At 40.0% G+C, this 14080-nt stretch overlaps 1 protein-coding gene across 1 annotated transcript; it reads left to right on the top strand.

Moving 5' to 3' along the window:
* Positions 1–565: 565 nt before the first annotated feature.
* Positions 566–13668, top strand: ELF5 (E74 like ETS transcription factor 5). The gene is given in 8 exon segments (XM_074809784.1): positions 566–689; positions 7230–7452; positions 9623–9629; positions 9753–9801; positions 11558–11645; positions 11647–11696; positions 12757–12964; positions 13572–13668. Coding segments are annotated over 8 exon segments (846 nt in total).
* Positions 13669–14080: the final 412 nt, after the last annotated feature.

Raw genomic sequence — 14080 nt, 5'->3', positions numbered from 1 at the left:
AGTTTTCTGCATATATTCTCAGTTTCTAATCTCTTTTGAAAACACATTTTTTTCTCAAACTTTGTTAATCTTCTCACACTCCGGACTGGCTGACATCTGTGGCAGTCTTTTATGGACAAAGTGAGTAGCCTTATGACCAGAATGAAATTTTATCATACATTTGCATGGGGACTTACTCAAAATTTTTTACCAATTATTTCATTAAAACATAATGTTAACCTCATCTACATGTTTCTAATTATTTTATGGTTTATTCCTCATTCTTATTTTTATGTACATAAATTGCATTATTAAGTTCCTAGGAATGTGTTATTACAATAATTTTTATTGTAAATCTACCTATGGTATATCCATTAGCTGCATCGTTCCTGAATTTCTCAGTTCCTTCCTTCACTGCAATTTTCAGAAGATCATCATTGGCTTCAGCTGAAGTTTAGGTGATGGTGGGCAATGGTATCTCATAGATCTATACATAGGCAGCACGGGAATAATGCCTGTAGCCTTATAACTTCAGTCCTTAATGTTATCTTTTCATCTTCAACTAATGTATTAATATCTTAAGGTGATGCTGGAGTCAGTAACTCAGAGCACATTTCTGTCAAACACAATGGTTTGTGATCCCCTGACGTCTTGGACAGAGTTATTTGGGACAACTGAAGATGACTACACCACCTGTGATCATCAGAAAGGTATGTAGATAGACTCCAATAGAAAAAAACATACAATGTCAAAAACTCAGGGGTGTTTTGAATTTAATTCATTGAAGATTAATCATGCAGAAAACAGGCTAAGGATTCTGAACCTTCTGCTGAGCCTTCTACTGTATGCATTCTATTTTCTAGTCTTACTGACCTTTCCAAGCATATCATCAGCCATACAAGATAAAGGTGCACAGGAAGAGTAGTAACAAGTAGTGGCTTTAGTCCTGTTACGTGTTGTGCTGAACTGATGCTTTCCCCTCGTTTGAAAAGATGATACACCTGATGCAGACAGGAACTTCCAGAGGAGAGCATGGTTCATTAAGAGGGGCAGCATAACTATGGCCTCAGATTCTTGACTCCTTTTGTTTACCCCATCTGCTTGAACCCCAGCATTTGTCACCAAAAACATTGCCAGCACTTCAGCTATATAACAGGAGTAATTTAATTTGGGAGATTTACAGTTCCTCCAATGCTCTGCAACTTTGTAATGAATAGCAGTGACCAGATATACACACACTAAACTGGCAAGAACTAGGATTCTGAAAGCCACCAGAGAACTGTATGCCTGTAGAGATGCATCCCTAATAACACAAGAGTTCCCCACTGCAGAATCTGCCAACGTTAAGCATGTAATCCTCTAACTGTGCATATGGAAACCCTACGCTTTATCAGGGCACGCATCTCCTGTGGGGATCCCAGCTCTGAAGGAACTCATGCCAAATGCCCTGATGTCAGGCCAGGTCCCTGTTCAGAAGCTTAAGTAAGTGTTACTTGTTAGAAATCTTCTCCCTTCTAAACAGTTGGCTTAAATTCCTAAACAGTCCTGATATTCTTCTGCGCACTCAGGCTGAAAAATTGAACAGGCTCTGAAAAGAGAGGTAGCACAAACCACTCATGTTACTGAGCCAAACTTTTGGTGACAACTGGGAAAAAATAGAGTTTTATGCAATATTTTTTCTCTTCCAAAGTTATTTTTGTCCTTTTACATGAGAACACTGCTGGTCTTAGGGAAAAAAAACCTTTCCTGCCAAGGCACAGTTTGAGTAACAAAGAACAGAACTGTTTGCGTGGCTTCTGATGGTGCTAATCCATGACCACTGAGGACGAAGTGTTTGTTTCTATATTGCTAAATTTGACATACGAGGTAGAATATAAATCTTCTTCCTTCAACTAAATGGCTGTATTTAAAGCCCTGCAGGAACTGAATTGTTATTTTTTTAAAAATCATATTGTTTTAGTATTAGTTTTCATTCCAATGTAGAAGACAATTCTAAATTTCATTTGAAATCACAGAAAGTATTTTGTTTTAAAGTTTAAACGTGCATTTTTAAATATCTGATGTGATTTAATTTAAAGTTGATTTTGGATCAGTCAGAATAATAATTATTCTTTTGCCTTAATTTTTATTATAGACTTGCCTGTTATTCAATCTTCTTCCACTTTTTAAAACAAAACCAATGCCAAACACAAAACTCACAACAGTGAAATTGAAATAACCCCAAGGGAACTTGTGATACCGGCAGATCAGCATTTGCCAAAGGTAAAGCAGCTTGTCTGAGGCATTTTGACAATTTCTGGCTTTACTGCAGTCTGTTACTTGTTTACAGCATAAGGTCTGGGACTTTACAGCTGCGCAGCTCTGAGTTCATCCAGGTGAACAGTGCTGCAGCGTCTCTACCCCAGCCATTACGTTAAATTGAGCTCCACTTGTAGCTCAGTGCAAAGCTCCCTCAGCTCTTAAGACACACCGCGTTGTGCAACAACCAGGTCAGACAGCCTCTTGCTAAGCAAAGCTGAGCTGAGGAAATAATTAGCATTTTCTGACCAGGGTAGGAGCTGTGTTTCTTCCTCCACAGGTTTTCTATTGCTCAATTTTTGATGCTTTTAGGCTTTCCAGTAGTCCTTCATGGTTACAATAATTTCTCTCCTGAGTCAAATTTAAACCAGCCTGTAAATTCTCTTATCATTCCTTCCACAGCAGCCAAGGAGCACGTTTAACATGTCTAGCACACACAAGTAAAACCACTACTGCAGTGCCATCAGCGTCGCACAAGCAGCCCTTGAACAGAAAAGTAAGCACTTTGTTCTGAAGCCAGAGAAGAATCTAGGTCAGTGTAATAACATTAAACCTACACTTTCTTCTGGTGACAGTAATAGGCTTAAGGGTTGTGATCCCTGTGTATTTTGAAAACCTATTTTGTACTTGCTAGAAACAAAGTAGAAACTCAAGGTTAAACAGATGAAAAAGGGATGGCCTAGGAAGAAACTGCGTAGAAAGAAACAGATGGAGACCACTGATTTGCAGGCTATCACAAGGCTCAGCTCCTGTGCTAGAAAGAGCACTAGTATTTTTATGTACAAGCCCAAAGTAGTAACTTTCTGTAGTATTTTCTCCAAAAATGTGAAATTGTTCCAGCAGACCCAATCAGAGGCAGCACTCTGGCTTACAGGGACTTTAGTCTGGGACAGTGCAGCAATCTCCAAGTTCCTACAAGAAGAACCATAGGGTTAGTTTGCCTTTACAGTTCCCACATTGGTCAATTTAATGTTTTTATTTTCTGGCAATCAGAATCTATCAGGATTTATATTTGGGGGCATTCTTTTTTCTTAATACAAAGTAGAGGAAGTTAAAATCTGTGACACTAAAAATACTGTGTCATTTTCATTTCTTCTCTGTGTTCCAGCGCTGGAGGAAAAAGGGAAAATAATACAGAAATATACAGAAATTCTAGCTTCAAAAATTAAAACGTTATGCCTAAATGAAATGTATCTTTTCCAAATGACAAAAAGGTGGGCCAAATTATGTAGGAATGATCTGCCTGCCCTATATTAAAACTGGGCTACATAGAAACAGACCACCCAGTCTTGCTATGGCTGACAGCAGTATTTCCCCCTGTTCTAAGCACACGTACTGTATTAGCTTGCCTGCATGTGCCGTGCAGAAATCAGTGCATCCCAGGAAAATCTGGACAGCTGTCTTTGATTTGGTTTGGGTTCCTGAACCTACGTGAGACTTACCGCCTTCCACAGCTTTGCTTGTCACCATTGATAAAACCACATCCCCTGCAAGGCAGGAGACTCATTTTGGCAGTGTCACCTTAGCTATGGGACATGAATGAAGTCTCCTGATTGAAACAACCTGTGCAATCTGGGAAGACTATGTCAACAAATGCCATTCCCTGAGGGCTGGAGCCTGCTGGGAACAAAAGGGTTTAAACACCCAGGCTCAAGAAGCAGTACAATTAGTCAATGCTGCTGAACAGGCAGTGGAAATCACCTTAAAATAGTGGAAAGGGCAAGGTCTGAATTCTGTGCTTTCTGCACCCTCAGCGACCCACCATCATCCTGCCAGGTATCCTCCTCCCTTGCCCTCAAGTTGTAGTTTTAGGCCCAGTTCTGGCATGTCCCTGTCACTGGGGGATCTACCTGTGCCCACCTTACCTTTCTGCACATCTTCTGTCCTTAGGTTTTTATGTGGTATGAAATTCTGCCTGCCCCTTTCTTTTTCTCTAAAAGAAAACCTGAAAATCTTTTTTAGAGCCATTGTTTTTGGCTGATCTTTTCTTCCACAGTGGCATAATACCTTGGTTCATGTCCATCATTTAGAAGACAGGAAAGGTCCCTGAATACTTAACTCTGATATGAGAAATAAAAGGCGAGAGCACATACAAAGGTAAAGTCTTGGTGTCAGCACCTTTTAAATGCTCATCGTATACAACAGTACTTCAGGAGGCCCTGGAATATTTAAAAAAAAAAAAAAAAAGAGTCTTTCCAATGCTAAAGCAAACAAGGAAACTGGACGAGTTGAGTGCTGTTCCACGAAAGGTGCATGCTGTGCCATTTATATGACAATATAAATATTGGCAGCGAAGCTGATATTTATCCCAATCAAGTCAAAGTTTCAAGCCCAATGGCCAAAATATTTCAAGGTTTTTCACTGTACCTGTGGAATGGCAGAACAAATAGTTCTGCTTTTCTTTCATGTTGCCTTAAGATAGAAAAAAATGAGCAATCCAACACTCTTGTGAACAAAGCCATGACGTTGTCCCTCGGCTGCGTTTGTCCAGGGGTACAGTGAAGGGGTCCGGGCTGGCTCGCTGCAGCAGCTCACCGAGTGGCCCATGAAACACGGGGCTGGATTCACTGCCAGCCCCGCAGGGAGGCCCCTCAGCTGGGACATCTCTCCGGCTGAGGATGTGGTGATGTTCCAGTTTTCCTAAGGGGGCTGGAGGCTGTTGGCAGAGGATTAAAAAAAAAAAAAGTATGCCTGGTTCAGAAAGCGATGAGTTCAGCCTTCTGCTTTTCTTGAGCAACCTCTGAATTTGGGATTCCTGTAGAGCTCAAGCCTGATTTTAAAGCTTGCTTTTTTTTTTTTTTTTTTTCTTTTTCCCTGGCAGAAGCCTTGTGAGCCTGATGCTCCCAGCACTCCCATTCTCCCCCAGGGAAGCCTTCAGACTCTGACATAGCCAGGTGTGCGCAGTCTGCAGGGCTCATAAAGCCAATCCAATGTCAAGCTCATCTGATTTTCCTTTTAAATAAGGAGATGAATAAAATCTGAGATTCAAATATCCTCAAGGTGTGGGTCCCAAAAGTCAGACCTGGAGCTTCTGCCCACCTCTTGCCTTTGCTAGGATGTCACAGTAGCATCTCAGCATTGAAATCACAGCATTCAGTATTACATTAATTCTATATGTGCATACATATGAAGATATTTATAGCATGGGAATGATTCATGAAAGCAACCACAAATTCCTCCGTAAACTTTTAGGACCTATAATTACAAGTATTAATTACTTTACAGAAGCCATGTAGGAGGCAAGATCCATATTTCAGTTATTCTGTCACAATTTTGAACTCTTTGAACTAATTTTACTATGGAAACTGATCCAGTCCATTTGCATCATTTTGCACTCTGAACTGGCTGTCTAGACCCATACAACTCACTTGGTTTGCAGTGCTATCATAACCGATTTTGAATTACAACTTCACGTAAGCAATGCCTAAAATAAAATGTACAGGAATTAATTGGAAAAATAAATAATAAATAATGAATGATTGGACTAGGAAATTGTGAAATAGAAGTCAAGCGTACAATGCTGTGAGATGTGAAAATAAACTAAACCTTTTCTGATTTTTTTACAGTACTCTTATTCACATATTTGATTGCCTTTCTATTGCTATTTACTGTTTTGTAACTGCGCCACTCCAGTGCTATAATAAATATTACAGATATTCAAAATCAATTTAGAATCCTTAAAGCTCCTAAAGCAATAATATCTCAAGGCTGGGATTTCTGTAACTGCTTGAGAATCTCACCTGAGAGAAATTAGTAGTCATCCTTAAAGGCTTAAAATAATAGAAGTAAACTGAGTAATGAATGAATTAAAATGATGATTTGGAGATGCAGACTTGAATTCTGTTTTCCCCAAATGTTATCTGAATGGATACAGAAAGGACATTCTTGCCATTCCCTATAATTCTTCCAATCATCCAACAGAAGAAGACTGCAAGATCAGACCTTCTCATGCATGTATCAGTCTAGCTCACAGAAAGAAAAAGCAGAGCTTTTTAAAGAGTGTGCCCATCACTATAAGCCCAAGCAGCCTCAATAATAGGAGCCTGTATTTTTATTTGAGAGAAAATGTTTGAGTCACAGATTATGCTTGTGAGCTGCAGCATATAGGTTTATTATACCAGACCTAGATTTTACATCAGTAATAGTTAAAATATGTTTTTTCTAGAAAAAAACTAAACGTTTGTTGCAGATATATACACATTTCTACACATCTTTCTGGTAACTGCATTGCTAAGGACATAAGGCTGTTAAAAAATTGGGCATTTAATTGGCAAGTAGTTTTAGGTTACAAGTGACTGGCAGGTTTACTTAGAAGCTCTTCCACTCTTCCTTTTACCTGTCAGAAATATTTCTCCAGTGATAAGTGTGTTAAGAGTAATACACTTTTCATTTTCTCATCTAGCAAAAAAATATTCCCTATGACAACATTAACAACATCATTTTAGATGAAAGGAGTGAAAGAACTTGCTGGAATTATAAGAAAAATAATAATAAATTAATGGTATTTACCCATCTGCCAGAGTGCAGTTAGGGGTCGTTGAATGAGAGAACTTTCACATCTAAGATCTGAGGTTATTTTAGTCTAGGAACACATCACTCCTTTTTACCACAGAGTGTTAAGTTCTCACAAATTCTGTACTCTGACCTTTTTAAATTTTTTTGAATTCCATTTTAAGAGGTGCATTTTCTATTTTTTTCACATGTAAGCACTTTCTCTTGGAATGTCTCACACAATTGATATGAATATTTAAAATACAAAAGCCTGTGACAATAGGAGACAGAAAAACACAAAAGGCAGGGCTTGATGTGTTCTAGAGGAATAAGGAAGGAAGACTGCAGTCGTAACAGAAGAAGGAAGAGGGATAAGTTTTGCTTCAAATATGCTTATTAAAATGAAGTGCACTATAAGCTTTGCATTGCAATGTTCCTCTTTCTTGTCAACTATGTTGTAGATTCTTATTCTTTCTGGACATCCATCCACCCAGAATACTGGAGAAAGAACAATGTCTGTGAGTGGTTGCAGTTTTGCTGTGCCCAGTACAAACTAGATGCCAACTGCATTTCCCTTTCCCACTTTAAAATCAGCGGCTTACAGTTGTGCAGTATGACCCAGGAACAGTTCCTAGATGCCATTTGTGGCAAATACTTGTATTTCATCTTACAGAATATGAAGACGTGTGGTTAGTATCCCAGAAATCGAATGCAAAACAAAAAGCATTCTATTTTTGTGTGAATTCCACATTAACAGAAAATGTGGGATCCACAGCCTCGAGCACTGAAGAAAGGCAAAATACAGGAGCAGCTTAGACACTGCATTGAGAAGCACACAGAAATATGGCAGGCAGAAGAGCAGCTCAGTGCGACTTTGGGCCTCACAATCACATGCAGACCAGGCTCGTCTCTGTGAGCCAGTCAAATCTCCAAACAGATCCCAAGCACTGCTCTCTCCTTGGCCTCTCTACTGAAACTGGTCAACCTGCATAATCCAAGGGAGGTTTACATCCTGACTGGTTACAGAAAGACATAATACATTGTTATGCCTGTAACTCAAAGTAATGAAGGTTGCTCTGCTTCTTAAAGAGTAAGCAAGAAGTTTTCTTTTATGGGGTTATTAACGCTGCAGTATGCACTGATAATCCACCTCATTAGTGGTATGCTTAGTGATGTTCTTGAATGGAAACAATTTTAATTTACAATTTTCAACCTTGTCTTGGAAGATTTATTACTGCTTAAATGAATTTAGGTTCAAAAATTAAGTTATTGACAGTTTTGTCTAAGTGAAATAGTGAAATCTCTGCTGCAGGATACCCTCACTCTATATTCACTATTCCCCAAAGATTAACTAGTGTGTACCCCAAGCTAGGGTAATTCCACAAGGGTCCATTGTGATGATATGAGCAAGAGAGTTTCCTCTAAGCAGGGAGATTCAGAAGGTCATTTCCCTATGCTCTAGCAATGAGAAACTGAGCAGCATTTCAGCTGCTTGGAGCCCTCAATGGCTCAAGCCTTCTCTGGCTTAGGGGAGTATTTGACCAAACCGGAGCCACAGGGCTGCTGTAAAAGAACAGAAGTCTTAGGCGTGCAAGTCCTGGAGGGTCCCAAGGGAGCTGACACTGCCAGTGGCTCCTGATGGTGAGCAGCTGCTGGGTTATGACGTGCTGGAGCTCGGCCACCTCACCCACCTCAGCTGCCCTGCAGGGAGAGCGGCTGGTGAGGCACAGGGACCAGAAAGGGAGAAGGCGACAGCAGAGGGTGACCTGGTACATGGTGAACATGGAGGGGGGGAAGGCTGAAGCGGAAAGGAACAGGAGCATTGAGATACTGGGAACACCAGAGACAAGACAGTGCCTAAGAAAATACATGGATAAGCCTTATCAAAATGAAGTAGGGTTGTGCAGCAACTGAGACTGTTGTCACTAGTACGGGTAAGACTGGGAGAGGTGAGCAAGACTAGAGGCTGCTGGAAGAACGAAAGAACCCTGTGTTTTAGGCTGGCACTGCTCTCCTGTGGGACTGCCATCTCTGTCTTCCACCCAGTATTCCTGTATCATGGCAGACAGGCCGTTCAGAGGGAGATTATTGAATGCAGGAGATAAGGATGTTATTAAGGGAATTAAAGAATACAGAGCTGGGGAGAAAAGCTCGTTAAGAAAATGAACATTTATAGTCAGTGCAGAGATTGAACACTTGGCAGTAAATTAAATACAACAGCTCATGCATATCCACTTTTATGAACTGCATAAGGCCTGTGAGGAAAGGCAGTATGTAGTCCAGTAATGCAAGACCTTGCCACAACATACTTAAGCAATGGGCCAAACCATGGCTGCACAAGCAGGCTTAATTCTGTCTTTTCCCAATTTTGCATGCCAGACTCACAACATGAATTAAGTTCCTTGAATGCAGATTTGTATGTGCAATGAATTTATTTATGAATGTAATGACTCCTTTAAAAGGTGATACTGTCCTACTAAAACAGACAAGTTCCAGCCCTGTGAAGATCTGATTTCCAGCAATAGAGATGATTTTTACTTAGAGGAAGGAGGTAGGGAAGACTGCAGGAGCAGTTTTAAAGGGCTGAATGAGAAAGGACTAACTAAGTGTAAAGAAAGGGAAAGAAACTGTGATATAGATGACAGCAAAAACCAAATGCAAAGGGACCAGAGGGAAAGGAAACTTAGCACACATGAATCATGTGAATAGAGATATAGAGACACAACGCAAAGGGTAAGAAAAAAACCCCAAAAGTTAAAAAAAACCCAACAACCCTCAGACATAGTCAGAGTAGTGGGAGAGACAAATAATTTTAGCAGCAGATAAGTTGAAAAATTATTTCATGGGTTTGTAGTCTGCATGTTCTTTACAACTTCTATTCTGAACTACGTTCATAAGTAAAGCTGCAAAGGGCCAGGACTTGGCTTTAAATTTCAGTTCAGGAGTTATTGTTGTGAACACTGGGTTATGTTTTTCCCTTTTAGGCATTTCTTTTTTTTACTGATGCAGAAGAAACAAAGCCATCCAAGGACTGTAAGTAAACTTGTTTGTATGTAATAATCTTCACTCAACAGGAGACACTATATTCAAAGCTTAGCAATATTTAGCAGTTCAAGAGATTTCTAAAAATGAAAAAAATCCAGGCCATTTACTTCTTCTCTAATGTTTTCCCTGAAATATCTGCAGTATGCAGAGAAGTAGCGATTAGCAGAGATCCCAACATTTCTGAATTTGTATTTTGAAGAGAAGCAGGATCCCAGGAGCCTTTGTACATTCCCTGAGGCTGCAAGCCAGGTACTGAGCAGAGCAAAGCTGTTCTTTTGTCCATAGATTCCAAAACGGCAGAAGCACAACTTCATTTCCATGAGAATACTTTGAATTTTTGTGGGAGGTCCTATAGCTGGTGGACTAATACAGTCAGAAATATAGATCCTGTTGATCTTAAACACAGTTGAGCTTGTTATTTATCTGCTGAGGAGGCAAATGGGTAAAACTAGCAAAATATCAGGTGTCTGACTACATCTACACACAACCAGGACATTCTGTGGTCACTCGGTTCTGACCATTAACCAGCACTAATAATCTAATAACTCTTAATGGGCTCTGAGGTATTAGTGTTGCTGGCTGAATTTACCTGCATTTTACATTAGGATTTAGGCAGTTTGGGACACTTCCTTGGTCAAGCCCTTCAGTCAATAAAAGAATACTGAACAAACTCATCGATACGAGAAGAAGCAGTCAAAAAAAAAAAAAAAAAAAAATCCCAGAATACTGTCTTACCAATTCTGGCTGATGCTCTCCTGGGCCAGCAGCAGACTCTGAATATGCCATGAAACCTTCATAACTGAAAGCACAAGGCCTTCAGATAGCCCTGCATGCACACAGACGTCTTGCTTCCATCTTTTTGTATTATGGCTTCACATGCAGCAAAATAAACTCTTGGAGGTCAGCTCTTAGAAACATAAACACAATGGGATATAAGAATATAAAACTACAGCCCATTTTGACAAAAGTCCCCCTATTTTGATATTTTTAGCCCACTACGATTTATCCAGTAAAATGGATTTGTGGTTCTTCACTTTGTAGTCACTCTCACAGATTTCGCTGATCGCCCTTCTCACTAGATGTGTACCAAGCAGATACAATTTTTTGTAACCACTGGAGCGGTAAAACACCAGAACAGGTTGCCCAGAGAGGTGGTAGATGCCTCATCCCTGGAAACATTCAAGGTCAGGTTGGATGGGCTCTGAGCAACCTGATCTAGCTGAAAATGTCCCTGTTCATTGAGGACATTCAGAAGCTTGGACTAGATGACATTTAAAGGTCCCTTCTGACCCAAACTATTCTATGGTTGCATATAAGTGTTGTTAGCAGACTTTGATAATCATCCCAGTTTCATTCATTATCCTCTTCTAATTGTTCTCTGCACTATTACAATATTGAGACAGACACTGTTGAAGTGTTGGTCACCTGTGCAAGCATGTTGTCTGCTGAGGCAGTTTTGACTTTTTAGAAGCACTGCACAGCACTAAGCTAAGAAATCTGCTGGCTGCGTATCACAGAGGGTACATTTCATCCATGCACACCATGCACCAAATTCCACGTGTCTACAGAATCCAAGTATTTTGAACAGGGCATTGAAAAAAATTTCACGTTTTGTTGTGCTGCAATCCATACAGCTGCGTGTTAATTATTCACTTGGGTTTACCTTTGTGCTAGAGCTTTATTAAGGAGATAGTTAGTAGCTCACAGTCCCACTTTGACTTCACGTTGCGTGGCATTTGGATAGGTGACCTTTTGACCAAGTTGCCGCCAGACTCAGGAGTTCCTTCTTCACTGCTCACGTTATTCTGCAGTTCAGTCCCACCCTGTGATAAGGAAGGCAGGTAACATCAACGGCCAAGAATGTCACAGTTGTGGTAGAACAAGTAAGCACACATCAGAAACTCAAAACTGGAGTCAGGATTACATAGGTTATGTTGCTCTAATTCTCCAGCTACATGTGGTTATCAAAAGAAACTTTAACGGCACCACAAACAAATAAAATTTCACGGAGGTTTGGCTTTTAAGTTCTGCCAGCTCTCATGATTTTATCATGAGACTTGAGGTACGTGGCATTTATCTTAAAGCCACATTTCCTTTTTTGTTTACCTTTTTAAAGGGTTTCTAGCTATTTTAGTGGAAGAGTTACTGGAAAAACATAAGCTGAAAATAACCTAAAGGTTTTAAATGCAGGAAAACAAATAAGAAACCTCAAATATTTTTATAATTGTCATTATTCTTATGTTGCTCTCAGGACTTTGGGGGGGGGGTCTGACTCCTGATTTTTAAACACTTGTGGTCAGTGTTGGGATTGAATATTCATTTAATCCCCAGCACCTTGATTAGCTAGTAACTAATCTGAAGTTAAGGCAATAGATGCATATAAAGGTTCTACTGGCTTTTTCAGTAAAATCACATTATTTCTAGAACATCTGATGCTAAACCAAACTTTTGAACTGAGTTGTAATAACAGAGAAGAATCTAGCAATGATGGGAAATAGGCTTTGCAACTCATATTATTGTCTCATTTTCAGGCAAGCCAATGTTTGTTGCAATCTTTCACTTAAAACACTTTAACTTGAAAATTACTTTTAAAACTTCAAGTTAAATACTTTGTTGAAGTCACTGTTGATCTGTGGAACAGAAGCTATGAATGACATAAACTTTGCAAGACAGTAAAATTCACTATTTTCTGGAGTGAAAAAAACAGACTCTAGCATCATAGGTATTTGCATGACCCTGTTTTGGGTTTGGGTTTTTTGAGCAAGTAATTTGAAGCCAGTTACAGAGAAGCAATGCACAAAAATTTTGAAAGTTGAACTGCGATAAGTGCACTTAGGTTGTGAGGTTGACAACCTGATAACAAACTGTAAATACAACTCTGCCTTAGTACTTTGGCATGAGTAATAAAACATTGACTAAATATCTGTCTTCTTCCTGTTCAAGACCTGCAGAGTTCTCCTTTATGGGAATTTGTAAGAGATTTGCTCCTTTCTCCTGAAGAAAATGGTGGCATCCTGGAATGGGGAGACAGGGGACAAGGCATTTTTCGGGTTGTTAAATCAGAAGCTCTGGTAAAGATGTGGGGACCTAGGAAGAAAAATGACAGAATGACATATGAAAAATTGAGCAGAGCTCTCCGATGAGTTAACAGGCAACAGGGCTCCTCATTTCAGTTGACGTCTACCTCAGCATCCATTTTTCAGAACAATCTGGAAAACTTAGGGGGTTGTGGGTGTGTGTTGGGGGGTGGTGGGTGGCAGGGTGTCTGGTTATTTTCTTCATGTTTATTCTATAGGTCGTGAGATAGAACCCAGTTTCCTTTGTTTCTAACCAATATCACAGGGCTAAATGTAAACCAGTACAGAGTTGTAGCTCTACTGATGACAACAAAGCTGTCACACTTTACCTCAGCTGAGAATTTTGCCAAGTGACCACCCACAAAATGACCCTTTTTGCTGTAGCAGTAATACTGGTGGTTTCTTCTGAACTGTGGTAATCTTACAGGAAAAATATAACCAACCAAAGAACACATTTCTTTGTAATTCTTTTATCTTTCAAAGAGTGGAAGGCATATGCAAGGCACATGGGAAAGTTTAAAGCTCTTTAAAGTCAGAAGAGCAATTTAACAGAGTGGACCCCTCTGACTGTAAAGAACACAGTGACTCATGTGCTGTTCTGCTGCCATGAAGTCCACGTAAAGAACTCCTCTGATGTGACTTCTACTTTCTCCATTGTTTCGTTTCTTTTCACCCCTGCAGTTACTATTATAAAACAGGCGTTTTGGAACGAGTGGACAGAAGGCTGGTGTACAAGTTTGGAAAGAATGCCCACAGACGGCAGGAGAACAAGATATGAACTGCCCCGTGCTTCCTTCTCAGCACAGAACATGCCACAGCCTGGATGATCCAGCTGCAATGGACACGTGAGGGGGAGTTTTTCCACTCCCTCTCTCCCCTCTGCTAGTCTGGACAAATTCAAGAGGCAGACTAGAGCAACAAAAACAGCACTTGAATTTTGAAGTGGCCCTCCCCTTTCTGCTTTCTGCCAAGCATTATGTCCTAGTATACCTTTAGGAATATTCTGACTGCTGCTCAAGAGAGTAGGATTAATTTTCATATTTAAAACCTCCCTGTCTCTCTCTGTCTCAGCCAGTATGTCCACTGCGAAGCATTAAATTCCTCCCTGTTTCACTGCCATTTAAAAGGGATTGTTTAAGAACATTTCTCAGTTAGGTTCCTATACTTTGGAAGAACACAGAATATTTTTT

The sequence above is a fragment of the Strix aluco genome, chromosome 31 (genome assembly GCF_031877795.1).
Source record: "Strix aluco isolate bStrAlu1 chromosome 31, bStrAlu1.hap1, whole genome shotgun sequence".
In the NCBI taxonomy this organism is placed as follows: domain Eukaryota; kingdom Metazoa; phylum Chordata; class Aves; order Strigiformes; family Strigidae; genus Strix; species Strix aluco.
The sequence above is the reverse complement of the archived record's forward strand: the minus strand, read 5'-3'. Positions and strand labels throughout refer to the sequence as shown.